Below are 26156 nucleotides of genomic sequence, written 5' to 3'. Positions count from 1 at the left end.
TGTGTGTTAGGGAAATTTTGCTGTGGAGGTGTACCTTCCGAGTGAGACTGTTAAAGGGACTTGCCACTTAAAGATCTACTGTAAGGGCAGAAAAATTTAAGGGGTCTAAGTTGATCTCTTCTACTGTCAGAAAGAGAAGGTTCATTTCATAGGAGAAGCTTGTATTTTATATTCTTAAAGAAGTAGACTTTGTAATAAATAGCTGGAGAAGGCTTAGGTTCATTAAAGGTAAAGGGAAAACCCTCAAAAGTAGGAAGAACTGTGTCAGAAAGAAACAAAAAAGCCAGTATTAACAATAGCTTATTCTTCATGAAGGCTGAGGATGTTTCTTCATTCCTTTGACAGTTTATTTTTTCTCTGAAAATATAAATTGCAACATTCATTTCTTTTTTATTCACATACAATTCTGAACTTGCTGATCAGTAAGAACTTGTTTAAAAGAGGGGAGAGGGGCTCTTCCTTCCCAGAAGGCTTGGTCTCCTGTTGAAATTGTTTTACAGCTATTTATCAATCTTCTCCACACCTTGGCAAAGTCCAACTTTAGGAGCTGATGGACACTAAAGCCTGAAGAAAGGACAAGCTGAGCCAATACCTATAAAAGACTTGAGTAGATGTCTGTATCTCCAACAGTAGTATTCAACTGGTACCCTCCCCTTTAAACATCACTCCCAACTCCTTGGCTTCCCAGGTGGCTCAGTGGTCAAGAATCTGCCTGCCAATGCAGAAGATGCAGGAGATGTCAGTTTGATACCTGGGTCAGAAAGATCCCCTAGAGAAGGGAACGGCAACCCACTCCAGTATTCTTGCCTGTGAAATTGCATGGCAAAGAAGTCTGGTTGGCTGCAGTCCCTGTGGTCACAAAAGAGCTGGACATGACTTAACAACTAAAGAGCAACAACAACCCTCCTCCATATTTGATAACAAAAATAGTGACAACAGAGATTTTCACTTTAAATGTAGCTTTAAACATCTTTACTTCAAAACACAATAAGTACTAGAACTTAAGAAAGGCCCATATGTTTCCTTGGAGTTTCCTTGTAACAAATCATTGCTGCCCACATCAAGTACTTCCCCAAAGATAACACTAGAGGAAATTCCCCCAGACATTTTAGCTGTCCATTTCTCTTTCTCCCTCTATCTCTCTTTGAAAGGGGGTAGTTTATACCTAATGAGAATGACCTACTCTTCAAGAAGGACAGCTTTCTTGGACAACATACCTGTAAGAAGCCTGAACAGAGGCAGCGGAGGTGCTGACATTCACTTCTTATAACAGAGAGTTAGCTTCTTGGGGGACACTACTACTTAAATGAGTTAGAGAGGTCTTTGGAGAAGAGTCAGGACAATTCTCAGGGTGATCTGAAGTTGAGCAGATGGTCAAAGATGCGCCAGTACCCCGAAGGCTAAAATAAGGAAAAAGCGTCCCACAGAAGGTGATGCCAGTAAAAGAATAGATGTGGGACCCATCGGCCATGTTATAAAAGGACAGGTTCCCATCTTCCCAATCCAGGAAAACTCCTATCCTGCGGGGCTGCTGCCTAAGCGATGGAGAGTTTTTCTGGGAGTTGGGAAATAGGACTTTTCCTTCCTCGTGTACCAAAACCCAAAAATTCTTATCTGGACTTTCTACAAACCAGCCCTCTCTCTTTGCTGTCTCTGAGCAAATGCCCAGAGCACATCGAGTTGTAGATCCAGCTTCTGTCCTCGTATTTACTTCTACCTCCCAGTATTGTCTCTCCATGTCCCTCTGGGTGAAGGACTTATCTCCCAGAACACTGAAGATGGCTTCAGAAACCCCTTGATCTTCGTGTGTTGAGGCATCACCATTCTGGGAAACATTATTTTTTAAAGAAATGTGTTGATTGTTCTCAGATAAGACGAGGTTGGGGTGAGCTGTTTTCGGATCCAGAGTGAAAGCCACTGCAGGTATGGAGGGGAAAATAAAGGTCATTCCACAGTGGAGACTGGTTGGCTTTAGGAAAGATGCAAATTACGGGAAAGGGAGGATGGATAAAAACGAGAAAAATGGAAGATTAGGTAAAACAACATATGTTCTCTCCTATGTTCATTCACAGGAGACATGTGATGTGTAGCTCATAGAAGGCCAGGAATGAATGGGACCTTGGGTAACCATGTGTTCCAGACAGGCTGAGAACGCTTAACCAAGAAGTCTGTCTCATCTGAAAATCCCCAGGGTCATGTATTTCAAGTTGGGGCTTCTCTAACCTCCTGCTAATGCCAGTTGCTTTACTGCTTGCTCTTAATAATTAAGACATGTCTTATTTCCAATCACAATGTACTCACTTTCATTTAAGTTTCTTTGGGGCCATTTTTCTGTGAGATTAGGTAATAACTAAGCCATCTATAGTACTTATCTCACGCTCTTATTATACTTTTAATGGTTGAAATCCCAGGCTCTGTGGTCAGAAAGATCTGAATTTTATAATTACTCTGCTTTTAGTATTGGCAATCTTGAAGTTACTTTGCTTCTCTCGGCTCCACTTTAATCTCATGAAGGTGTACATAATTATGATATCTCAGCACAGAACTACTGTGAGAAGACAATGAGATAATATGCAGAGAACTTAGTACTACATTTTGTCCATGAGAACACTTGGTAAATTTTAGCTTCTGATGGTTATAGTAACACTATAGTAATAGTAGCAATAGTGTAAATACTAGTAGTAATGAGTCTGCTTCTGGTCAAACCAAACATCTTCAATAATTAAAATTTTTCTCATGAGAATGTGTATGGGAATGATTAGAATATATTTTAATTTTTGGAGGATTAAATTAACTAGGCAATGTTTGTGGATACAGGGATATTCAGAGTGAATAGCAAGCAGTAGAAATAGAGGGTTGTGATTTTGGGAAGATTCTAAGATTGTCAGGGCCCATTTTCCACTTGCACTGAGATGCAATGAGCCTTTCTCTGTCTCAGACAGAGTATACAGCAGGCTTCCTTCTGATTGAACATGAATAGTGAATAGATCAACAGTAGCACTTAAGTCTCAGAATAAATATAAATTCCTTAAGGGAATTCCTTGAATCCACCATTTTTCTTCATGGCAATCTCTTATTCCTTCATAATGCATCACAGTTTGTACATGCACTTTCCCATAAAGTCAGAGACCAAATCCACTTTATTTACTAGGCACTAAATAAATAGCTGTATAATTTAATGCTGAATGAATGAATGATGTCAGAATGGTAAGAAATCTGGTTACATTTCTGCGTTAGATTGAAGTGAAAGCCATGAAATGAATAACCAGTTAAGTATTGTTGGGAGTTTATACAAATAGTTTCTCAATTGTATAGAAGAGATTATGTGAGACAAATAATAGTAAAGTAACTCACCTGCTTTGAACTGTTCCTTCCTCCAGTCTAAAAAGGAAAAACAAAATTCAGATGGAAGAATATGCCAAGTTAATGTCCTCTGAACTAGTGAGAAGCTTCTCCCTTTATCCCCTTGTGTCTTTTTGGACTCCTAGATTCAAAATAAAATCTCCCGAGGATAGCTCCTATCTGAAAAATGCTCTGAAAATGCCTCACGAAATCCTGAAGTACCTGAAGCCCCAAGACAATATCAGTTACTCACCAGCATATAACTCAGCTTTTCTCCAGTCTGAAATAAAACAAAGGCATTAGAGTCTCCCATTTACAGCAACGTCACTTCAGAAAGTGAAAATCTGAGGGTTTACCACAGTACAGTATACTGTGTTCATGATCTCAATGACAATTCTGATGTACTTATCTTATTTTACATCTCCAGTTTTATTTCTCACATTTTTCACATTCTACACTTATGATTAAAATATGCAGGTTCATTTTTTTTTTTTTTTTGGTTGGGGAGAAAGCAAAGGTAGGCTTAAGTTTTGAGAATATATTGGAAAGCCTAAAATTTTGTGTGCTGCCTTGATACTCTTGAGCTTCACAGGGTTCCAAATGCCTAACTGTGAGTTCTCCTGCTCTAGCTCAGATGGTGAAGAACCTGCCTACAGTGCAGGAGACCCAGGTTCAATCCCTGGATCAGAAAGATCCTCTGGAGAAGGAAATGGCAACGAACCCCAGCATTCTTGCCTGGGAAATCCCGTGGACAGAGGAGCCTGGCTGGCTACAGTCCATGGGATCACAGAGTCAGACACAACTTAGCGACTAAACAAGAAATGACAACCTGCTCTCAGTAGACAGGTCCTCTAGCCATCAGGAAAGTCTCCCCTCTCAGCTAATTTCCCTGTTGGCCAAAACAGCTGAACCCCACCTGATCTTCAACCTAATGAATTTTACCTCCCTGTCAGCCTGCACAATTAATCAAACAAGCCAATTACATACTTCCACAGAAACAGGGTCACCTCATCCTCTTGTTACTACAAAACCTGCCTCCCACAGGCCTTGCTTTATTTGTTCCACTCTCAACTGCGACCTCCAGGTGCTCCGGCATGGCACATGGTGTCTTTCTCTCCTAGGATGCGAGTATATATGTGAGGATATATGTGCTTAAAAAAACTGCTGTTATTTGTCCGGTATTGGATATCATGTGGTTGACCATTTTATACTGTTTAGGGAAGCAGGTCCCTCTCTCACTAACGAGGTAAATAGAAGGCAACCAGAAGAAAAGGGCTGATGAGAGGGTTTCCCCAACTGTAACAACAGTATAACTCACCTTGCTGATATAACTCTTTCCTTCTGGCTGAAAAGGAATAATAGTCTGTGAGATGCCAGACATACAGCATACAGTAAGGACTTTATCTCCTACTTTAGAGCAATGAAGATGGAAAACTTACCAAGCTCTCTCTTAAGTGATTCTAAAAAGGAAAAAAAAAAAAAGGGTTTAACAGAAAATATTTTTTAGACTATGTTATTAAGCCCAGATTCTAAATGCTACTTCCATGTATCTAGAACAACAAAAAAAAAATCCTTTGAGAATTATCATTATGACCATTAAAAAAAATAAGCTCTATCTATGCCTATACCAGTGATCTTTCCTTCTCCAATGGACTCAATTATAATATTTTTTTCCTCAGGAAGTTCTTGAGCTCCATGTTTTGTTGGAGGTCTTGGGGCTCTGACTCGTTCTTACACATATCTCTGCATTCCCCAAAGATGCCATCCACATGCACAGCCATGCTAACAAATATATAAAGTCACACATCCCCACCAAGTCTGATGCCCAGTTTTACCTTTAGATGTACTTTCTTCCTTCTTTTCTTCCTCGACTTTTGATAGCTTCTTCTTTCCCTGTCGTTCTTTCCAGGCCAAATATACAATAGCACCAGCTGAAATCCCAAGTATCACCAAAGTCACAGCAAATGCTGCCTTCCAAGGAGAGGGCCTAGGGAAGAAGGATTCTGACACAGGATCCCCAAAACCTGGTTAAAAACATACACCAAGCAAGCTTATCCCATCCCATGTGCTAAATATTGCTTCCTTGTGTGTGTGAGTGTGTTTAGACACTCAGTCATGTCTGACTCTTTGCAACCCTGTGGTCTGGAGCCCCAAGGCTCCTCTGTCCATGGGATTTCTCAGGCAAGAATACTAGAGTGGGTTGCCATTTCCTCCCTCCAGGGAATCTTCCCAATCCAGGGATCAAACACACATCTCCTGTGTCTCCGATTTGCAGGTGATTTTTTACCCACTGAACCATCAGGGAAGCCCGTATCCCTTCCTTACTCCTCTCCTATCTCCCAAATGAGCAGCACGGACCTGGGATAAAAATGGTTTCCACTTGCTCTTGTCCAAAGAAGGGGTTCTTCATGGAACAGGACACTTGTGTCATTGAGCTGTCTCTCACAATGAGGGATGCCTCAATCTGAAACAAGCCATCATCATCTTGTGTCTCGTCCTCAGAGACAGATGGGATCTTCTTTCCCTTCACATCTTCCCATTGTACTTCAGGCTGGGGAAACCATCCCTTGCCTGTGCACTTCAACCTTATTCCTCCATCTTCTGGACCCACCAAGAAAACACGAGGACCAGAACCTAGACCTGGAGAGGAGAGTCATTCATCTGAGACTTGGAGAGTTTTTGTCCAGATGTCCCTCCTATTTCACAGCTACACCAGTGGAGAAAGATGGACAAAGCACTATAGTTCTCAGTGGATGGAAGGGGGTTCTTTTCTTTTCCCGTGAGATCAATGGTTATCTGAAGTTTAAAAGGTAAAAGAGCATTGAAGCTGATTCTGGGACTTATACCAATGTCTGTCATATCTCCTCAATACAAGCATATCTGCAATTGGCCATAGAAGGATAATAGGGAAGGAGCAGAGTAAAATCTGTTGATGTTAAATTCTTTCAGAAAAAGATTACTGTATCTATATCACATGTCTATTTCATCTGCTGCTTAAATTGAGACTTCTCATAGTCACTTCCTTAAATAATTTCCTTTCCTTTCTTTCTTCCTCTGAGTAAGGCTTACCTAAAAGATGAAGTTAACAAGGTAAAGTGAGTCCATGAAAGAGTCAAGATGTTTTAACTTCTCCATTCTCACGCCTTTCTTTTCTTTCCACTCCTCCTCTTCTTCAATTCTGCATGGGCAGGGTCTACTAGTAGGTTCACATAACCAACACCAGTGTTAAAATATAACACTACCAGAATACTAGATGAATCCACCATGTCTTTGATAATGATGACTGTTCTGACTTCTAAGACTATGTATTATTTGTCTTTATAAAACTGGATATCATAAAATATGGCTCCACCATGTCTGGCTCAGTCCTGTTCAACAAACTGCTTCTAAAAGATTGGACCTGTCTTCATACCCAGAAGTCAATAAACTAACAGGAAAGGTACTAAAAAATGCTGTCATTTGCATGAGGTTATTTCTGTAACTATGAAAGCTTTGACCTCTTACTGGGCGGATATTAAAGTGAGATCACAGTAACACAGCTCAGGAGAGTTTGTCACTCTTTCCTTCAAGACCTAATGGATTAGACTTTTCCACTAAAGTTATACACAAAGAAGAGGATAAAATGAGTGTATAGATAGTTTGACGAGTAGTATTAAATGAGAGTATTAATTTAAGGTAAACCTAACATATTCAAAGAATGAGAAAAACTTTACAACTAGAAAAACAATATGTTTGTCTTGGCAGAGAGTATAAAGCTTTAGAAATGGAAATACCAAAGAAATAGACAGATAAATCATTAATTTAGACTTACACTAGTTACCCATAAGAAGTTTATGGGAAGCAATGTACTGTACATCTGGTGGAGATTTCCTACACTGTTCACTATTGATATGGAGATAAGTGAATAGATACATTACAAAAAATTATTTTGAACTTATCATGAAATTGTATATCAAAAACATCTTTCTACAGACGCGAGATCTAAATGTAAAAGCAAAACAAACAAAAAAGAGAGAAATGAACTACTACAACTACATTCAATGAGCTACATAGGAAGATCTCACACATAATGGTGAATAAAAAACAAAACAACCACAACAAAGCAGACATAAAATAGTCCATGTATATGAAATTAAAAAACAAGCACAACGAAGCAGCATCTCAATGTACTCTGTCAAACCCTCATTTCCTCCAAACAGTGCGCGCGGGACTGGACCACTAACATTTCTAGTTAAGCCTCTGTCCCTCACAGTAGCCAGCTGGGATTCTCATCTCTGGGAGTAATGGTACATTTTGCTTATCACTGTGTTTTACCTCAAAATATGTGAGGAGAGACATAGAGGGAAGTAAATGATCTATTTTTTTGATAGATATTTAGGGAAATCATTTATTTTTAAAGTACATCCTAATAAATGCATAAATAGATTAAGATGACTTGAGGTTAAATTCAGTGCCTAGGATGTTGACACCTCCAAGGATACCTACTTTTGCCTTTTGTTCACCATCCTCCTCCCCTAATCACATACAGAACACTTACATTTCCCTTACAGTGATCTGTATTTTATGATAATTACTCACCTATCACCTTTAGCTCCAAAATGGCTTCTTCGAAATCAGTTCCTTTTTTAAAAAAGCACTTGTACATTCCATTGTCTGAGACCCGGAGGCTGTGGATTCTCACAGCTACTCTTCCCTCGGTGATGTAGTCTTTCACCAACTCAGCTCTCCCTTTGAAATCTACTAGTTGTTCTCCCACCTGCTCCATTCCATTCTGATACACAAACACAGCCTCTGAGAACTGATTGCGAAACCACCGGATCTCCATATTCTCCACATTCATGGCTGGGTACACACGGCAGGGCAGCACCGTGTCTGCACCCAGCATGGCCACGATGGGTTCCGAGGGGCCAGTCACCGAAAAGGAATCTGTGGAATGGAGTCACAAGTGAAAAGAATATTGCAATACCCTGCCTGTGCCTTTTAGAGCACAGCATCATCACAGGTCCCAGAGACCCATGGGCATTCTCTCTCTCATTAACGCAGCAATAATTTGTCACACATATTCAGGCTGAAGATGGCAGTGAACAAGACAAGGAAGATTTCCACCCTTGTGGAGCTCACAGTCAACAGAGTGATTGTGTATTAAACAGATGATTTTTAAATTGCAATGGTAGTAATGGAGGAAGATGAAGGAGTGCTGGAAAATCATGAAGCTAGAGTTTTGGCAGATCTTGGGCATCAGAAATGCATTCCTCCAGAAATTGAGATCCAAATGATTTAGAAGGCAACAGAAAAGAAATTCTACCTGGTCCTCACCTCTAAAATAATAGTGATTTATCTGCCCTTGTGTATGGGCAAATGCATTATTGTATCAAAGTAAAAGATTTGGAATTAACCTAGGTCTATAAGAGACACAGCAGAGTGGTTTAATGATTCTACTCAGAGGGTAAGAGAATCCAGGTATATAAAATATTCTCACCTGAGCCCCTCATGGACAGCTGGAAAAGCAGGATCAGAAAAAGGTCTCTTAGCAGAGAGAAGGCCAGGGAACACACCATCTTCTCCAGAGTACAGAACAGTATAACATTGAGGGAGTCCTGAAAATAGCTGGAGTAAAGATAAAAACGGGACCCACGAGGTAAAAAAGATTACAGCTAAGTGGTTCACAGGACTTCTAAGAAATGGCCTCCTGAAACCCTAGTGTCTCTCTCAGGGACCATCAGGGAAGCCTTTGACGTTCACAAAAGAGGGCCTTTTGTTTCCCCTTTTCCCAGAAAACAGTCTTTAGTTCAACCGCCATGCTCTGATGTGATAAATCTGACCACAGTCTCTCTAAACCCCTCTGAAGAAGAATCAGAGGGGTTTAGAGAGATGGAAAGACAGAGAAAAGGCAGTGAGCAGCCACTGAGAGAGATGGCTTGAGCATAAACATTGCTCTAGCCTTGACAGATTTTCTCACCATACATTCCTATATGACGAAAGAGCAGATACAACTTGGCTTGTCCCCTGTCTACCCCAGGATCTTTGACCAGATTCTCTCACTTCCCTCCCTCTCGCGCATCACCAAGAAAATGTACTACTCACACAGATTGTTCACGTCTTCTAAGTTCTTCTTAGGGGGATGAAGGCATCCTGGAAGTTCTCACTGACGCTGCCACAGGCACCAGGAATCCATGCTCTTTGTCGTCCCTCCAGGTGCCCCTCTGTGGGCTGCCTGCAGGTGTCTCCTGTGATACTTGCTCCAAGATGCCAGGGGAAGACCAGACGTTAGAAACCTTGGGGTCCTGAAGGAAGCCTTAGGTTTTTTTTTAAAGGGTTTCAGAGAACTAGAAGAAAGATGGCCCCTGCTCGGGAAATTCTCAGCAGTGCAATTCTCCTCTATCTTGCCAACATATTCAAAACTGAAAGTCAAATAAGAAAAGAGAACTTTGACCTGGCATGAATAATAAATCCATCTAATAATTGCACACTTCCAAGGAAAGGGTCAAAATCCAGAGGTTTCTTTTTCTCTGAGAGTGTATTTATCCAGGCTGCTGCTGCTGCTGCAAGTCGCTTCAGTCGTGTCCGACTCTGTGCGACCCCATAGATGGCAGCCCATCAGGCTCCCCCGTCTCTGGGATTCTCCAGGCAAGAACACTGGAGTGGGTTGCCATTTCCTTCTCCAATGCATGAAAGTGAAAAGTGAAAAGTGAAAGTGAAGTCACTCAGTCGTGTCCGACTCTTAGCGACCCCATGGACTGCAGCCTACCAGGCTCCTCCATCCATGGGATTTTCCAGGCAAGAGTACTGGAGTAGGGTGCCATTGCCTTCAAAAAATAAATATTAGAACTTGACTGGCTGAGTTAAAATCTTGGTAAGGTCACTTACAAGCTCATGGTTTTGATCAAGTTACATAAGCTCTCTGTGTGCCTCAGTTTTCTCATCTGAAAATGGGTTTAATAATACTACCTACCCTAAGCTGTCATGAGGATTACATGAATTAATATATGTAAACCACTTAGAAGAGTGTCAGTAACTTTTACGTTCTGCTGTGTGGCTACATAATTGATTTGTGTTTTGAAGATCCTTCAAATCCTACAAGTTTTAGAATAATTGCCTTTCTTGTCTAGAATGACAGACATTCTGAGTTAGAGTCTGAAAAAAATTTAAAAACTCTAAATTACATTTTTGATATTCTGGATCTAAGATTGAACATCTCTGTATGGATTGTAAGAGATATAGTAACAAGAGATAAGCAAGTATAAACCAGACATGGGGCTTCCCTGATAGCTCAGTTGGTAAAGAATCCGCCTGCAATGCAGGGAACCTGGGTTTGACCCCTGGGTTGGGAAGAGCCCCTGGAGAAGAGAAAGGCTACCTTTCTCAAACCATTATTCTGGTTTGAAGAATTTCGTGGACTCTATAGTCCATAGGTTCACAAAGAGTCAGACACAACTGAGTGAATTTCACTTTCCCTTTCACAAACCAGACATAGTCTAACAAAATTTTAAATATGGCAATATTAATTTTAAAATGAAAATAAAGTTCAGAGAGAAATCATTTAGAGAAACGAGATGACCCCTTCAAATGGTGACATTCATCATGAGCACATAACTTCCAGGGACTGCATGGTGCTAACAGCCTACAGCAGAATTAAAAAATGCAAAATCAGTTTGGAACTCAAAATAGTTTATAACCATAATTAATCAGAAATGAACAGAACCATTCCAGAACATATAAATGAAGTTAGAGAGGTTTTACATAATATAACAACTATGTCACATAAAATCTTTTACTTTTTGACTTGGTGAGATTTAACAATTTCTTTCAGTTTTTAATGAATAGAAATCCATTAGTAGAACGACCCAGTATGACACTCACCTAACTCCTTCTTCCACTGTGCTTAGAGTGCCAAGCCGCCCCCAGATCTGTCTATAAAATTAATACCAAACTATCTGCTTCTCCCAAGTATTCTCTTTGAAACTTGCTTAAGTATCTAATCTCACTAGAGATTTGGATTTGCATTTCCTAAATAGGCAGGGGTTTGACATGAGTATGAATAATGCTATCATACTTTTGGAACACGATTAAAATTTATAAAGTCACTGCCGCAGGAAAACCATGCCGTCATCATGGAGGCAAATACTCTATTGGAAGAAGGTATCAGAAAAAGGAGATTAAGTCACCCCATGATTCCTCCATTTCTACATGACTAATGTCAGGACATGCATGCATGCTCAGTCTTGAAGTAGTGTCCAACTTTTGCGACCTTGTGGACTGTAGCCCCCAGGCTCTTCTGTCCATGGGAGTTTCCAGGCAAGAATATTGGAGTGGGTTGCCATTCCTCCTCCAGGGGACTTTCCCCACCCAGGGATCAAATCCAAGTCTCCTGAGTCTCTTGCATTGGCAGGAGGATACTTTACCACTGAGCCACCTAGGAAGCCCATACTGCCAGAACACATTTGCTAAATCTCCTATCTTTCACTTTACTCCAAGTCAGATAACAAAGAGTGGGAGTAAACAACTACGGGATGTAGCCCAGCAGTATTTGTACCTTTTCTCCGCTCCAAGCCCTTGTGTTTAACCTGCAACCTTCACTTTTCATATAAGAGAAGTTTTATGAGAAAAAAGAAACAACTTCTGATTCCTTGCTTGTCCAGAATTTTCTTTTACACTTAATGCTAGTTTTGTTGTTTAGAAAATTCTAGTTTCTACTCAGGAAAGTGATGAAATAAAATTTATATTTTAAAGCAGGACAAGGAAATTTAAGCACAAAATTCTCTCTATTTGTCTGTTCGGGTCTCTTTCCTCCCCCTGTAATATGTAATGTGCTTCTGCATTGTACATTAACAAGACCTCCTCAAAGGCGAGAATGCTGGCTTGACTATATGATAATTTTTTTCCTTTCTTCTAATACTAGCAATGTAACTTCTTAAAAGAACAGCATTCTTTCCTGACTCTGTAAGGAATCGTGGAGACTTACTACTTGCTTTGTACATGCTTACCTGGACTAGCTCTGGTGAACTTTCATGTAAGATGTCAGTATGTCATTTTGATGACAATCTTTTGTCTTAAAAATGTGTACGGTGGTGCCTCCAATTAAAATAAATAAATTTATATTAAAAAAAGCACATGGGGAAAAAAAATGTGTACGGTGTACTTTCAACTTCTAACAGGTGGGAGAGTTCTCAGAGCTTCTGAATCTGTCTCTGAATTATAATCCTCAGTTGACTTGAATGAAATTCTCCCTTTGTTTTCTTCACTTGATTGTTAATTGCATTTCTGTTGACAAAAATGAAGACTCCATTCAACTGTTTTCTAGTAATTACTATTGAATGACATGTATGATGGAATCTGATTTTTTTTTTCTTTTGTACATAACAAATTTTTCTGCACCCTGGAACTTTGAGGTTTTGTGTTTTGTTTAGTTGTTTGTTTGTAGCTTTAAAACGTTACAAGAATTCATGTATAAATGACTCTTCTTCTCTAGTAGTCAGCTTTTTGTGAAGTACCCTTCCTTCTGATTCTTGCCTCTTATCTTTTCATCTTGGGAAACATTCTGGGTGAATGCCGAAGTTCTGGGTGGATTTGCTCAATCTAAATTTCCTAATTTTTAAATCTTTTTGATTTAAAGTACCACGTAGTAACTCCCTTTTTCTAACCCAATATTTTGATCTTCAGCAGTGTCTACTCAGAGATGACACCTCCATTTGTTTTCTATTTAAAAACAATTTTTCATTCCCAAGAATGCTGATTGTTTCTCTAATCCTACATCTTCTATGAATGAATCCTTCCTAATATACTTCATATTTGCATTAAAGATTTTTATATACACACATTCTTCTTTAGCTTTTTAAGTTAGAGAAATCTGAAAATTAGAAAGAACCAAAATTATAGACAGAAACACCTTTATTTCCTCCACTCAGAAATACATATAGCTGAGTGGAAATATTATTATTTTGCTGTGATTTTTCTATTTTTTGCAAAAAGCAAGATCATACTGTTCACACTGTTTTAAAAACTGCTCTTTAAAATTAATAATGCCCTGTAGCTCTTTCCCTCTCTCTCCCTTTTCACCTTTCTCTCTTAAACACACAAATGCTGATATGTATTCAATGTAATTCCCTCTAAATATTCTTCACAGATTAATTGGCTCAAACAATTCTCTATAATTGGGAAAAATGCCTAAATATGTATGTGAATTTTTAAAATTTATTTTTTCTAACTGTTGGAAATGTATATTAGTCTATCTACATTTTGAGATAGAATATATACACAAAGATGTATCATACATTTCAGAGTAAACAAAAGAGGCAAATAATATTTTCAGATAGTTCCTTTTCTCCTTCAGTTTTCCCTTCCCGTTCTTTAGTGTTTCAGACCTAAACCATAAGGTAGGTGTCAGACCCCTAATAAGACAGGATAGTTTTATGGAGGAGTGCTGCTTAGAGTGGTGTGAAAGAATTTGAGTGGAAGGAGATGGACCTGTATGAGGAAGGGAGACAGCCCTGAAGGAAATCCAGAATATATGGTCCTATATTCAAACAGTGTAATATTATGTGGCAAGAAAAAATTTTAAATGCATTGATACACACAATGCGGTTGAGCCTCAAATAAACATTTTGTTTAGCCAAAAAACCAAGCACAAAAGGGTGTATACTGTATGACTCCATTTTGGTGAAGTTTCTAAGAGTAGGCAAGATTAAGCTATCACAATTTATATCAGAATACTGTTTTTTTTTTCCCCTTTGGAAAGGATTGATGGACAGTGAACATGAGAGGATTGATGGACAGTGAACATGAGGAAAATTTCAAGAGACAAAAATGTTCCATTGTTCAATGAGGTGGTAATTACATGAGTGTGAGCATTTGTGAAACCTCATTGAAATGCATGTTCTAAAGCCATGCATTCCATTCTTCGCAAATTATATCTCAGTACATTTGATTTCTTAAAAAAGGCAAATGTACCTATCTCCAGAGAATATTTATTTAGGGTTTTGGTATTCATTTGTCCAGACTTACATATTAATATTTATGCAATTGCCTCTTTTGTCCCTGATTATCTGTAAATCTTGTGTGACATGAAAAGAACATGAATTACGCTTGGAAAGCCTGTGAAGTGGGAAGAAAACTCTGTGTGAGCATTTTGTATCTGGCACTCTATTACTGTGTTTTTACATCTATTCTATGTTGGGGAACCCCAAGGTTTTTTTTGAAACAGAGCCCTAATATTCTCAGAGCACAGAGTCCTCCATTCCTGATGTCTTATTGTCCCCCATGCAGTTCTGCACATGGCTTCCAATGTCAGCTATGGTGTGGTAGGAGGAAGCGTGCTGCTATTGGGTTTATCCTCTCAATCATCTAAATTTGTGAATCAAGCATTTGGATGACCAACTGACTTGGATATTATACAGGAAGATGATTCTTTCTCCCCAGCTGATGCAATTTCTGTCCTTTGCAGGTGGGATCAGGGAGCCATAATGAACACTGTCGATCAAAGCAGCTTTAGAGTTTCCATCATTCTATGGCTCAGCCCAGTCCAGAGTCCTCTGGGATGAACTATTACTTCCACTTTCAAAGTTAGTAGCAGTGCTGGAGGCAGGCTGAGACTTTCTCATTAAACCCATTCCAGAAGAGGCATTCAAATGCCCATTCTTCTTGGCAGCATTATTTGTCCTCCTTACTAAGAATATTCTCCTAATCGAGGAATGGGTTAGAAACCTGCTGTTTTCATCGCCTGCAGCCACACCCTTGGATGCTGACCACGAGAACAACCAGGTGCAAATCGTGTCTGGAGCCAGATCGTGTAGGTGCACTAAGGAGACCAGGAGCTTGGCCCAGAAACCCCCTTGGCTCAACCTGGATGGTGAGAAAAACACATGTGGGACGTGCAGGTGTGTCTGTGGGACATGTGGGTCCTGAGAAAAGAAGGGCTTGAGCTCTGGGCTCATGTGGTGAGAAAACTCCCTTCCCTTTCAGGAATTAAGCTACAGGAGTATTTGTGGTCAAAATAAATTAATATATGAATGAATGGATGAACAAGTGAATGGAGGGGAGAAATAGTTTGACTGAGGAAAGTGGATGAATTTTGAGTCTGATTTCATTTCTCAATGTTGAACTCAAGGTTTTCAATTTCAAGAGAGCCCTGGCGAGGTGGTGAATCCATAGATAAGCAAGCAAGCCCACAGGACACAAGAGAACGGTTTACCGTTTCCTACACCTGCTGGGGAAACGGTTTTCAGAAAAACAAAAGAGGGAAGGAAAAAAAAAAAACAAAACCCCATGGGAACGGTTGGGAGTTGGTGGTGTTTGTCTTAAGGTCTGTAAGGGAAAATGGCCAAAATCCTGTGTATAAAAGTAAGTCTTTGCACATGGGATTTGTTTTCTTTTCTTCTGAGAACTTTCACTCGGCTGGCTTCTCACCACCTTCTCAACATCCTTGGAATGAATGTTTTGTGCTTCCAGCGTGCTCCATGTTCTGCTCTGAAGAAGATGGCAGGTTTTCCTGGCCTCTTTCCTGCTGATGTTCTCCCCGCTCTCCTTCTCTGGGTGTCCATGTGGGGCTCCCCAGGTCAGTGTTTTCCCTCATACCTTTCATTTGTTGGTTTGTTTTCAGTGGCTCTTCTTATACAGTAGGTCCACCAGTCCCAACTCTGCACCCTCTCAAAGGCAGTTATACCTGGGAAAATTATGGCTCTGTCTTCTGCCAACAGAAGGCTTGACCAGTCAGGTGAAGGGTGGGAGCGATCTCCTTCACATCAACATCCTTTGAGCATATCTCATAAAAATCACAGCTATAATATTTATCTAAATCTTTACTGAATGTGAGTGATCTTAGTGATCTGTTTAAATTTGATGTAACTGTTAAAATATACTTTGTAATGTTTACACTGCCAAGAAAACCCAAATTTGAAAACAAAGAATTTAGACTCAGGATCCCTGAGCGGGTTATGATCTTGGACAAACCGTTTATTCTTTCTGGGACATGAATCCATCTTTCATAAAGTAAAAGGGGCCCCTCAAGTTGAAATTTTCAGACTCCAGGTTTGAAGATAACCAGCCATGAGGTCTCAATAATGATATTTTCTGATACTGTCTCTTTAATTGGATATCAAAAAACACAAATAAGAAAAATACATTTGGGTCTCACATTAAGAAATGCAGGTGGGTCTACCATCTCATCTCCTCCCCTACCGCTTCCCCTAATCTGTCTGTGATTTTCATGCAGTGTCCGGGTTTTCTGTGATGGGACCAGCTCAGCCCATCAAGGTCTCACTAGGAGCAGATGCCACTCTGCCCTGCCAGTTGTCCTCTGAGCAGAGTGCAGCCCACATGCAGATCCGATGGTACCGAACCCAGCTCTCCCCGGCGGTGCTCGTGTACCAGGATGGGCAGGAACAGGACGGGGAGCAAATGCTGGAGTACCGTGGTAGGACAGAGTTGGTGGAGGACTCCATCGGCAGAGGGGCTGTGGCCCTGCTGATCCAACACGTTCGTGCCTCTGATGATGGCCAGTATTGGTGTCATTTTAATGATGGTCACATCTCCCGGGAAGCTGTTGTGGAGCTGCATGTGATAGGTATGTTAATTTAGCATACCTATGTTGAGAACGTCTGGATCCCTAGACTGGTATTTCTCAGGATCTTCCATATGTTGCCTTGCAGAATGTCAGCTTCCTAAACTGTACAATGAGGACAGAACCACATGCTCTGCTTTTAAACACCAAAGGAGGCAATCTTCCTGTAGATATTTCGGTATCCAAAAAGATCTCAAAAGTTTATTAATTTGTATTAATTCAGATAGATACTGGCATCTTCAAATATTTTTTACCCAGTCAGAAGAGAAAGACAACTTGTAGAATTAAACTCACTTTTTCTTTGATTGTCCCCATGCTTTTTTCTTCTTGGAATGACCCCAAAGCTCTCTCAGTCCTAGTACAGTGCAAAAGCATTAAGTTGATTTCAGAATCAACTTAATATTGATTTCAGAATCAGAGGTAAGCCTAATGCTGACTGTGAGCAGTTTTGAACTCTGAACTTCAGTTTACTTATCAGCCTGCTGCTGCTGCTGCTGCTGCTGCTAAGTCGCTTCAGTCCTGTCCGACTCTGTGCGACCCCATAGACGGCAGCCCACCAGGCTCCCCCGTTCCTGGGATTCTCCAGGCAAGAACACTGGAGTGGGTTGCCATTTCCTTCTCCAATGCATGAAAGTGAAAAGTGAAAGTGAAGTCGCTCAGTCATGTCCAACTCTTAGCAACCCCATGAACTGCAGCCTGTCAGACTCCTCCATCCATGGGATTTTCCAGGCAAGAGTACTGGAGTGGGATGCCATTGCCTTCTCCGACTTATCAGCCTAGTGATGGGCAATTAGACCTTCAGCCTGAGGGACTCCTGAGCCCCCAAGGGACCACAGGCCTCAGGGACATGTCTTCTTTCCTCAGGCTTGGGCTCTGCCCCTCATGTTCGCATGATGGGGCCTGAGGATCACGGGATCCAAGTTCTGTGCTCCTCAGGTGGCTGGTTCCCCAAACCCAGGGTGCAGTGGAGTGACATGGCGGGAGAGAAGCTACTATCCCTCTCTGAATCTCAGACTCAAGATGGAGATGGGCTCTTCCATGTAGAGGCATCTCTTGTGGTCACAGACAGCTCTCTGGGCAATGTGACCTGCTCTATCCAGAACCCTGTCTCTGGCCAGGAGAAAGCATCAGCCATCTTCCTTCCAGGTCAGTCAGGCACAAACCCCGAGGCAGAGCTGGGTGTCTTCCCAGCAGGGAGGAGTGAAGGAGGGCTGAAGGGAGCCTTGGAGAGTGGGTGGGGCTTCCTCCAGGTTCGTCTCTCACTGTGTCTCCACATGCCTGTGTCAGAGCCCTTCTTCCCCAGAACGTCTCCATGGAAGACAGCCCTGGCTGGGACACTCCCTGTGCTGGTGCTTCTCCTCATCGGGATCAGCTACATTGGCTGGAAAGAACATAAAGCCAAAAACGGAGAAGTAGAGAAAAGGAAGAAAGCATCTGATGAAAGAGACAAGGTGGCGAGAGAAAAGGAAGAGGCACATTCATTCAAAAGTAAATCGGGCAGCAAGTCAAATCAGAGGTTCTTGGAAAAGCTGCAGATACTGTGTGTGCAGGGTAGATGGGGAAATAAAAAATTGTTGAAGAATCCTGGGGAAAACACAGGGTGCCAAGAATTCCACAGAACTGGGAGTCCTATGCAAAGGAGAAAACCACATGGGAAGTTAGGAGATCTGTGGGCAGTGGTCATAAGCCTCCAATCCACACCATGCCCTTTCAAGCCTCTGTACCCCAACCTGTTTCTCTTTGTAGAAATGTCTTCCTTTATCTTCTCTTCCTTTTTATCCTTCAAGAATAAGCTCCAGAAACACCTAAGAAATCAAACTCCCAGGAAGCATGGACTTGCCTTCCTGTGTGACCCCAGGATTCTTCCCACATAACTTTTCTTAGAGCTTGCCCTTTTATATTTGACAAAGATATTCATTAATCTTTCTCACCTGCTTAACGATGGGCTCCTTAAGAGAAGGTCAAATTGAGTTCACTTAACTACTCACTGGGCTCAGGAGCAACTAAAACTCAATTTGATGGATTTTCTATCTTTCTCTTTCAGGGAAGCTTGCGGAAGATCTCAGTGAGTCTTACTTCTTCTCATGCCCTGTATAGAATTTGTACCCCTTTTCACACCTGTTCTGGGTCTCTCACTGAATGTTGTTTCTTTCAGAACAACGAAAGGCATTATACAATAAAGGTAAGCAACTCAGTCATGTCAATTAATACCCTGACGTCCAACAAGTTCTCAGTTCCCTATTCTCAGAGAAAAGACTAAAGGATTCATGATGATTAGTGGAAGAGAAATTATGGAGAGGAAGACAAATTTGAGGTTGCAGATTAATGTCTCATCTTGTCTTTCCTGTATTTGTTCTGTTTTAGACTGGAAGAAGGCCCTGATATATCCTGGTATGTAAACCTCTGGCCCTCATCTTGCCAAATGCCTCTGGTATTCTGAGCATAATAAGCAGGGTGATAAATATAAACACACGTACACACACTTGAAAGTTGTGAAATTTTTATTTGGTATCACTCTGTAGTGTTTTGTATTTGGAGACTCAAATAACCAATTGTCTTCCAGAGCTGATAATGAAGGAGAAATAACTGCTGACTAGTCAATTCCACTACAGGACTGGGGTAGGACACAGCATGAATGTGCATTGTTAGCCCTTCCCCTATGGAGAAGAGAAAGATGGAACTCAGGGTGACTTTGAGGAGATCTGGGAAGAATAAAGAATATATTATGTCAGCATTTTTACTCTGCAAAAAAAGTTTAAAAGATCAGAAAATATATTTTATATTCAGAGAAGTATATTAACTATGATTTTACTTATTTTACCTATTTGAAATAAAGTAAAATTCAATATATAGGGAGAAGGTTTATGTATGAAAAAGTTGAAAAACAGTTTTTCAAAATATTTTAATATCTTCTGCATAAATATGTTTATCTGGAGGTAGGGGGAATTGGCTATTTTTATACGTTCCACTCCAGTGTTCTTGCCTGGAGAATCCCAGGGATGGCAGAGCCTGGTGGGCTACCGTCTATGGGGTCACACAGAGTCGGACACGACTGAAGCGACTTAGCAGCAGCAGCAGCATACCTTCTGAAATCTGAGTCTACGTATTCTGTAGGCTTATAACTCATTTGTTTCTGTTTGTGTGTGTGTGTAATATGGTATTGGATCTCAAAAACACACTAGGGCATTCCTTGAATATATATCTATGCAAGTTTTATATGCCAGGCATGCTAGATGTTGGTGGCACAAGTTATTATCTCTGACCTTGTGGAACTTAAAGTCCACTGGGGGAAGGAAATCAGGAACCAGGCAACTACACACAGCCTGATGAGTGCTCTGATAAGAGAAGGTCAGAGGAACTCCTCCCAAGGATTAAAGCTGATTAAGCAGTTTTGTTAAGAGTTTTCTTTTATGAGATACTGAGAAACGTTCCTGTGTTTCTAAAGGAGTGAACAAAGAACTAAGGACAACTTTTGACACTTTTAATTCCAAATCTGTCAATTACAACTGGGAAGTCAGGTTATTTTATATTTCTTGACCTCAGTGTCTTTATCTCTTTAAATGAAGAGACTGGAATACATGATCTCTGATGTCCTCCTTGACTCATATATTTATAGATTCCATGCATCCAAGTGCTACACTTCTGATGGGAGGGCAGTTTAGTGAGAAACCACAGAGCTGCTCCAGCCAAGAATTATGGATGGGTCCTTATCTACCTATTGTCTCAAGATTCAATGAGAATACCCAATCTTCAAATAAAATCACAAGGCCTGTTATAAGAGAAGTGGCCACAGGCAGAAGCAGATGCAATTCTTTTTCCCACTAGGAATCTGTCTCTGGAGAAAAATATAAGCTATCTGATAACAATCTGGGTCAAAGTAATAAGGGCTCATTTAAATGCTTTGGTCATAAACTTAAATGATCTCTGAGGAGATCATAGGCCAGAAAAACTGTAAATAGATAGAGGGGTTTAGAGGAGGAATAGAATAGAATTAAATTAAAAATATGTTTTATAGCTCTCATCATCAATGAGGAGGCCCACAGAAGTCTGGAGAGCACAGTAGAGTGGCATGTAGAGGATCAAACCCTACTCCTGGGGTCTCCAAATGTGCCTTAAGTTGGAGAACAGCCCCAGCTTCCGGCTGAATTATGTGATGGTTTCTAATCTGAGCGCACAGAAAGTGTACTACTTGTCCTGTAGTTTCTGGACACTACCAGAGTTTGAGGAGTTTTGAGGAGGAAGGGAATGTCACCACGAGAAAGTGATGAGTCAGGAAAGTCATCTTATTTCCTTTTCATCCCCTGGGTGTACTTCCGTCTGGTTTCAGTTCATGTTGCTCTTTTTCAGACTGGAGGAAGGAACAGTTTGAACGTGGTAAGTGGTTCTTTATTTATCTTTTTGACCCCCTTCTAACCTGCCCTCTGAGATCTCCTCTGAGACCCTGCTTATCCTTCCTAACATCCTCTCCTAGTTGAAAAGACAGGCACTACTGTTCTGGTAAAGAGAAGGAGGACATGAAAAGCATTCAGTGTTAGCCTGAACTGACAACTGCTGCTAGGATTAGCTACTCTGGTCGTGCCTCCCCTTTCAAATGCTGACAAAGCTTCCCTGTCTGTGGGGTCCACTTGGTTCTGAAACAGAAATTAGCATAGCCCCTCAGCTGAGGAGACCCCACACTAAGTAAAAAGGGCTCAAAATAGCAATTCAGCTGTTCTTTGTAGAGAGGTCAGCTCACAGGGAGCCTGTGACTGAGGAAAATAGGACTAATTTGCAGAGAACATGGCAGGAACACCGTTCTTCAGTAAACATTTCAAGATCCTGCACACACTGGCACTCTGTCAAAACACTGACCATGGCAAAGATAAGACAAGTAGCATAGAATGGGTAGCAAGAATAAGTAGCAAGAGAACCCATCAAACCCCCCTCCCGCCCAGCTCCACCTCCCCCAACACACACACCTTCAGAGGAGAGGTGTTCTTTTCACCACTCCTTACACATTTGCTCTGTTTTGTTAAAGTTTCTCCTGTACAACAGTTTTCTGAAATATGCAGTCTTGGCTTTATCCTTTCCTTTTTATTTCTTCCAGTTCTTGTGACTGAAAATCATGAAAATGTTCATCAGAACAATTCTGACTTCGGAAAGGAACCTCAGGCAGTATTATGTAAAAAGCAAGGAGGTGGCAACCTTCTCAAACTTGATCAGAAAGGATTCACTAAGGGGAGATATTACTGGGAGGTGGACATTGAGGACACTGATGAATGGACTCTAGGCATTTATGAGGAGCCCACAGAGAAGAGTGGGCTACTCAGTGATCTAGAGAAGATGAAGTTCAACGTCTTAGAGAAGAAGGGATGTGAATACAGGGCTCTCACTTGTTCTCGCCGAGGCATTTTCCACAAAGAGTCTCTCCTGATTGAAAAGTGTCCACTAAAGATTGTGATTTTCTTGGATTATGAGGATAGTGACATTTCTTTCTATAACATGACTGATGAAACCCACATCTTCTCCTTCACCCACGCCAACTTCTCTGGGTCAGTCTATCCTTACTTCAAACTGAAATCCATGGAGTTCTCCCCATCTGCATGATATTGAGTGACTTAGAATAAGAACCTAGAAATTGTGAAGATAGTAGCCCATTTTTTGTAAACCCAAGGATTCCAGTCTTGACGGGTGTCCTCAGGACCACCGATTATGAGGCCTCTTGATTTAAGTCTCCATGAATCTGCATGACCAAAGTTTCCAGCCACATCAAGCAGTGTTTCTCAAATAATTTGCAGAGAAGAATCTTTTCCACATCTTGTGGTTGTTGTAAATATTTTTTGCATTGTATATTATATATCACAGACATACTTTTCTGAATAAACTACTGGAAATGATGAAGTGAGTACAAAGACATGTGATTGGAAATTTTATTATTAAATATCATATACCTAACATTTTCTATCAATTCACTCCAAATGTTGTAATACTTTATTTCTATATTTGTTTCATGAAGAATTGGTAAGAAACAGTTTACAAATATGCACTGATCTATGGATCACACTTTTGGGGCTTCCCAGGTGGCACTAGTGGTAAAGAACCCATCTGTAATGCGGGATTCTCAGGAGATGTGGGTTTGACCCCTAAGTCAGGAAGACCCCTGGAGGAGGGCATGGCAACCCTCTCTAGTATTCTTACCCAGAGAATCCCATGGACAGAGGAGTCTGGCAGGCTACCATCCATGGGGTCACAAAGAGCTGGCCATGACTGAAGTGACTTATACATGCACACATGGATCACACTTTAGTAGCACTGATTAAACAACAATTAGATGCACAACAGCACTGAATAAAAATGACAGAAGAGTTTTATTTTCAATTGTTGAAGGAGAAAAGTTAAACTATAATTTGATGAGCAGCTAAACTGTATCTTAAATGCAAGGATAATTTGATAAAGAAAAAATAAATATCAATCACAATCCAGTTCTAACAAATGTGATGATGGCAAGATGATGAGGTCTGGGGAAACCAGAGTCAAATGAGAGCGCATCGAGGTATAAACAGTGAAGGGAAAGTAAACAAACATCTACAGGCAAAAGAATGAAGCTGCCCTCTATCTCACATCATATGTGGAACATTAACTCAAGATGGATTACAGATCTAAATGTAAGCATAGGGGTAAATCTTGGTTTTGGCGCTTGGTTTAGGTTTCTTAGTTATGATACCAAAAGTTCAACCAAACAAAGAAAAACATAAATTTGACTTTGTTACAAGTTTTGTGCACCAAAAGACACTATCAAAAAAGTGAAGAGGCAACTCATAGAAAGAGAGAAAATATTTACAAATTATTCATCAGAGTTTAGTATGAACAATATATAAAGAATTTGTAATACTAAATAATAAAAAGAAAAGCAATTCAAGTTTTTAAATGAACAAATGATTTGAACAGATATTTCTCTGAAGAAGATGTGCAAATGGTCAATAAATGTGCAACACAATTAGTTACTTGGGAAACGTAAACCACAATGTGGGCTTCTCTGGTGGCTCAGCCGGTAAAGAATTTGCCTGCAATGCAGGAGACCTGGGCTGGATCCCTGGGTTGGGAAGATCCCCTGGAGAAGGGAAGAGCTCCCCACTCCAGCATTCTGGCCTGGAGAACTCCATGGACTATAGAATCCACGGGGTTGCAAAGAGTCAGACACATCATGCCCTCTAAGATGGATATTCTATGTCCTCCCTACATTCCCCCCTCACCAAGTGGAAAATAACAAGTGTTGGAAAGAATGTGGAGAAATGTAAAACAACACAGTCACTGTGGAAAATAGTTTAGAAGTTTCTCAATAAGTTAAATGTAGAATTACCATTGTTGTTGTTCAGTTGCCCAGTTTTTTTTTTTTTTTTTGAATCTGTGACCCCATGGACTACAGCACACCAGCCCTCCTGGTCCTTCACCATCTCCTGGACTTTGCCCAAGTTCTTGTTCATTGCATCAGTGATGCTGTCCAGCCATCTCATCTTTTGACACCCTCTTCTCCTTCTGCCCTCAATTTTTTCCCAGCACCAGGGACTTTTCCAATGAGTCATCATTTCCCATCAGATGACCAAAATACTAGTGCTTCAGCTTCAGCATCAGTCCTTCCAGTGAATATTCAGGGTTGATCTCCCTTAAGATTGACTGGTTTGATCTCCTTGCTCCAGCCCACAGTTCAAAAGCATCAATTCTTTGGCATTCTGCCTTCTTTACGGCCCAGCTCTCACAACCGTACATGACCACTGGGAAGACCATGGCCTTAACTATACACACCTTTGTCAGCAGAGTAGTATCTCTGCTTTTCAATACACCGTCTAGGTTCATCATCGCTTTCCTGCCAAGAAGCAATTGTCTTCTGATTTCATGACTGCAGTCACCATTCACAGTGATTTTGGAGCCCAAGAAGAGGAAATCTGTTACTACTTTTGCTTTTTCCCCTACCATTTGCCATGCAGTAATGGGGATAGATGCCATGATCTTAGTTTTTTTAATATTTAATTCTTAAGCCAGCTCTTTCACTCTCCTTTTTCACCCTCATCAAGAGGCTCTTTAGTTCCTCTTCACTTTCTGCCATTAAAGTGATGTCATCTGCATATCTGAGGTTGTTGATGTTTCTCCCATCTATCTTGATTCCAGCTTGTAACTCATCCAACCCAGCATTTCTCATGATGTCCTCAGCGAATTTGTTTAACAAGCAAGGTAACAGCTGAAAGCCCTGTTGTACTCCTTTCTCCATCTTTAACCAATCAGTTGTTCCATACAGGGTTCTAACTATTGCTTCTTGACCTGCATACAGGTTTCTCAGGAGACAAGTAAGATGGTCTGGTATTCCTATCTCTTTAAGAGCTTTCCACAGTTTGTAATGATCCATATAGTTAAAGGTTTAGCATAGTTGATGAAACGGAGATAGATGTTTTTCTGAAATTTCCTTTCTTTCTCTAGAATACAGTGAATGTTGGCAATTTGATCTGTAGTTCCTCTTCCTTTTCTGAACCAACCTTGGACATCTGGAAGTTCTTGGTTCCCATAATGCTGAAGCCTAGCATGCAAGATTTTAAGCATGACCTTACTAGTATGGGAGATGAGTGCAATTGTCTGGTGGTTAGCACATTCTTTGATACTACCCTTCTTGGCAATTGGGATGAGGATTGATCTTTTCCAGTCCTGTGACCACTCCTGGATCTTCCAGATTTGCTGACATAATGAATGCAAAACCTTGATGGCATCCTCCTTTAGGGATGTGGATAGTTCTGCTGGAATTTCATTGTATCCACTAGCTTTATTAGCAGCAGTGCTGCTTAAAACCTACTGGACTTCACACTCTAGAATGTCTGGCTACTACACCATCATAGTAATCCAGTTCACTAAGATCCTTTTTTATACAATTCTTCCTTGTAATCGTTCCATCTCTTCTTGATCTCTTCAGCATCTAGTAGGACTTTGCTATTTTTATCCTTTATTGTGCCCATCTTTGGGTGGAATGCTCCCTTGATGTTTCCAATTTTCCTGAAGGGATCTCTAGTCTTTGCCTTTTTGTTGTTTTCTTCTCTTATTAAGCACTGTTCATTGAAGAAGGACTTATTATCTCTCCTAGCTATTCCTTGAAACTCTGCATTTAATTGGATGTACCTTTCCCACTCTCCCTTGCTTTTCATTTCTTTTCATTCTTCTGCTTTTTGCAAAGCTTCCTCAGATAATCACTTTGGCTTCTTGCTTTTCTTTTCTTGGGAGGATGATTTTGTTCACTGCC

General features: G+C 40.7%; 2 protein-coding genes across 4 annotated transcripts; one reads left to right on the top strand and one right to left on the bottom strand.

Annotated features, from left to right (window-relative positions):
• Positions 1-321: 321 nt before the first annotated feature.
• LOC102404197 (butyrophilin subfamily 3 member A2-like) lies at positions 322-9744 on the bottom strand. The gene is made up of 10 exons (XM_006079872.4): positions 9427-9744; positions 8822-8949; positions 7921-8268; positions 5701-5982; positions 5178-5345; positions 4782-4802; positions 4661-4687; positions 3596-3622; positions 3355-3381; positions 322-1917 (listed from the first exon to the last, which is right to left on the bottom strand). The coding sequence occupies exons 2-10, from the start codon at positions 8898-8900 to the stop codon at positions 1265-1267; spliced, it is 1632 nt and encodes a 543-aa protein (XP_006079934.3). The 5' UTR covers positions 8901-8949; positions 9427-9744; the 3' UTR covers positions 322-1264.
• A 5146-nt stretch (positions 9745-14890) lies between these two features.
• Positions 14891-22774, top strand: LOC102403878 (butyrophilin-like protein 1). 3 transcript variants are annotated; one of them, XM_006079871.4, is made up of 10 exons: positions 14891-15187; positions 15787-15892; positions 16550-16900; positions 17762-18043; positions 18185-18385; positions 18942-18962; positions 19053-19079; positions 19262-19288; positions 21245-21271; positions 21984-22774. In XM_006079871.4, exons 1-10 carry the CDS (start codon positions 15077-15079, stop codon positions 22481-22483), a joined length of 1653 nt encoding a protein of 550 aa, XP_006079933.3. In that variant the 5' UTR covers positions 14891-15076; the 3' UTR covers positions 22484-22774. The 3 variants fall into 3 exon arrangements, with proteins under 3 accessions (XP_006079933.3, XP_045018754.1, XP_045018755.1); XM_045162819.1 differs by having other exon boundaries at positions 17762-18385; XM_045162820.1 differs by having other exon boundaries at positions 15084-15187; positions 15720-15892; positions 17762-18385.
• Positions 22775-26156: the final 3382 nt, after the last annotated feature.

The sequence above is a fragment of the Bubalus bubalis genome, chromosome 2 (assembly GCF_019923935.1).
Source record: "Bubalus bubalis isolate 160015118507 breed Murrah chromosome 2, NDDB_SH_1, whole genome shotgun sequence".
Taxonomy (NCBI): domain Eukaryota; kingdom Metazoa; phylum Chordata; class Mammalia; order Artiodactyla; family Bovidae; genus Bubalus; species Bubalus bubalis.
This window is presented reverse-complemented; position numbering and strand designations above follow the sequence as displayed.